Below are 2,992 nucleotides of genomic sequence, written 5' to 3'. Positions count from 1 at the left end.
TAACTAAAATATGATTATATTTTTTTCTTTTTTACTAATATAACCATACAATAATATATCATAAACAAATTCAACTGCATAAGCACGTATATTTTAATTTTCTCATTGAATAATTCTAAACAATACAATATATAGCCATAATTTTTAGAAAAATAAAATTATATTATTTGACAATATGAATTTAATTAGCTAGTGTCCTAGTGATGATTAATTTAACTAAATTTTAACAAATTTTCTTACCTTCTCGTGAGAATAGCTTTTTTTCCCCCTTTTACAAATTACTTTTTCTCAATTTAATTCAACAAAACCTTTTGTACCATAAACTAGTCTCACAATATCTATAACATGCTTATTATACCTTTGTGTCTGCAGAATGTAAACATTACAATTATGAGTTATGTGAACACATTAAGAATCACCATGAGAACAATGAAGGGGTTCATAGATGAACAAAAATTCAAGAACTGCATGGAGAAAGCCTTTGAAGTCATATTCAAAGCAGCTATGGAGACTTAATTATTCCAAGTCAGAGACCCAACACAACACAATTTAAAGTTCAACTACTACTCTGTTCAGATATGAATCAATTATACTCATTTTGTACGTACATAATAAATTAAAGAATGATGATCAGACATCTGAGATGATATTATTAAATATATAATGAATGATCAAGATATGTTATCATAAAGGAACTACTCACCCAATTTGGCAACGACAGATAATTAATAATCTTAATTAATTGATGTAGTTGAGTTTTATTATAAATGGATATATACTCATTAATTATCTTAAATTGAAATTGAACTTTTCTAGCACAAATTAAATTTCTGTGACTTTTGAAAAGCACTTGTTGCTACTCTCTTCATCCGGCTGCACAATTGCCACGTTACATTATCTTTTATGTTAGTGTGGAACAATGTTTCAATTTAATCGTCGGGACATCGTTTATTTATATTATTATTATCTGTTAACTACGACATGCATGTATGCATAATAACACAGAAATTTTGGCCCTTATTCAAATGATTATTGATCACAGAGGATGGGTATATATGACCAGTGACGGGGATTGAAGAGAATTTTTGAAGGTCAGTAACTCAATATGATTTGAATCACCATATATTACAAATTCGTAAAAATTTGTAAGATTCTAATGACTTAGGATATTATAGAAATACTCTACATAGTCAATAATAATTTAGATCTTAAAAAAAATATTTTTATCATATATTTATTAAATCAGTAAAATATTACAAACTTTTATAGTATTTATAATATTTTTTAAGCCATTTTTTAAAAATTTTTTGTATTAGAATAAAATATATTTTTTAATTATTTTGTATGGAATAAAATATTTTCTTTCATTTCTAAATTATTATTGACTATGTAGAGTATTTTATTTAAAATTTAAGTACATAGATGTATTTACCTAAATTATTAGAACATTACAAATTTGTACAGTAGTCCTAACATTTTTTAAGTCATTTTTTTAAATTATTTTGCATAGGATAAAATATTTTTTGTAGTATAATTTAAATAAATTTATTAAAAAATATTCATGAGATTTGTTACGAAAAGGGAGTAATTCGAATCAATATGATTGGAACTTCCCTTTGTCACGTGATGCATGTAATTCGAATTGACTAAATTCGAATTATGGTTGTCTAATTCGACCTTACTTAATTCGAACTACTTGTATGCTTGGGTTGGTCATAATTCGATCTAGATTGATTCGAATTATGAAAAAATATAATTCGAATTACATTATATTGTACTCTGGTTGATTGATGAATGAGATTCTTGTTTGGCTGATTTGCGTAATATCAATCTCCCCTTGGCATATATGTGTTTTTTACCCTAATAATAATGTATTTATAGGAAAAGAATATTGTATTGAAGACATGTTTAAATTTAGTATCAATAAAGTGAATGTTTCTTTGTATGTTATTGATTCTTGTGATTTATGACATAGTAGATTAGCACACTTAAATTTGAATCAAATATATTATTTTTTAGAGTACAAGTCAGATTAAAATGGAAAGATTCTCACTTACTAGTAAATAGGATTGAACTTTAAATGGTAGTATAAATCAATATATACTAACCAACTCTCTTATTTTACATTAGGAAAAATATAGGTAAACAATAAAAATATTAAATAATGTAAACAATAAATATATTGGAGGTTTATTTTACTAGTGTATAAATGATTATTTTAATATTAAAATTTAAAAAATTAAATTAATTAAAAGTGTAATATATTTTTATTTAATTGATAGTTATTCATATTATTTAACAAAATTATTGTGCCCTACCATTCTTCTTTACATTAAAAGTATTGACATCCTAAAGGTATAGAAACCAACTTGCAGTGAATAGAAAACTGTATACTCCAATCTATTATTAAATTTAATCTCATATATGCCTATAGAATTTTGTGAAATAGTACATATAAACCAAAAAGTCAAGATAAATCACTTTCACAATTATTAGTAGATAGAAAATAAAAAGACGAAAAACAGAATTTTCGCTTTCAGGATCATGACGCCACAAGAAAATAAATAAAATGTAAATTGAAAAGTAGTTATAGTTTTCTCAAATCAATCTTATCAATTAATTATAAGTTAAAACATAAATAAATAATAAAAGAAATTGGGCTCCAATAATATTATATTTAAATTGTAGTTGTATTTATTAATTTATTTCCATCTATCTTTAAAAAAACTCCGATTTTACTTCCCAAACCGTTAGTTAGCTAGATTTAGAGGCCGTTTAGAAAATTTTAGAAGTAATTTTTTTTAACTTTTAACTTATAAAAAATAGTAATATTAATGTCTAGTACAATTTTTAAAATTAAATTATAACTTTTTAAAAAATTATTTAGGAATTTATAGAAAAATTAAAAAAAATGACTTCTTTCATAATATTTCTATTTTTTATCATATTTTTATAAACTAAATAATTTTAGAGTTAAAAATTTATTTATAAA

The 2,992-nt window shown here is 23.4% G+C and overlaps 1 protein-coding gene across 1 annotated transcript in view; it reads left to right on the top strand.

Annotated features, from left to right (window-relative positions):
• The window catches only part of LOC107478218 (wax ester synthase/diacylglycerol acyltransferase 4), a gene marked incomplete at its 5' end in the record, with an annotated part of 5,816 nt that extends 5,018 nt beyond the window's left edge, over window positions 1-798 (top strand). The window contains 1 exon segment of the mRNA XM_021137845.2: window positions 373-798. Within this exon segment, the coding sequence (XP_020993504.1) occupies window positions 373-516 (144 nt within the window).
• Between the last annotated feature and the right edge of the window lie 2,194 nt (window positions 799-2,992).

The sequence above is a fragment of the Arachis duranensis genome, chromosome 3, assembly GCF_000817695.3.
Source record: "Arachis duranensis cultivar V14167 chromosome 3, aradu.V14167.gnm2.J7QH, whole genome shotgun sequence".
Taxonomy (NCBI): Eukaryota; Viridiplantae; Streptophyta; class Magnoliopsida; order Fabales; family Fabaceae; genus Arachis; species Arachis duranensis.
The sequence above is the reverse complement of the archived record's forward strand: the minus strand, read 5'-3'. Positions and strand labels throughout refer to the sequence as shown.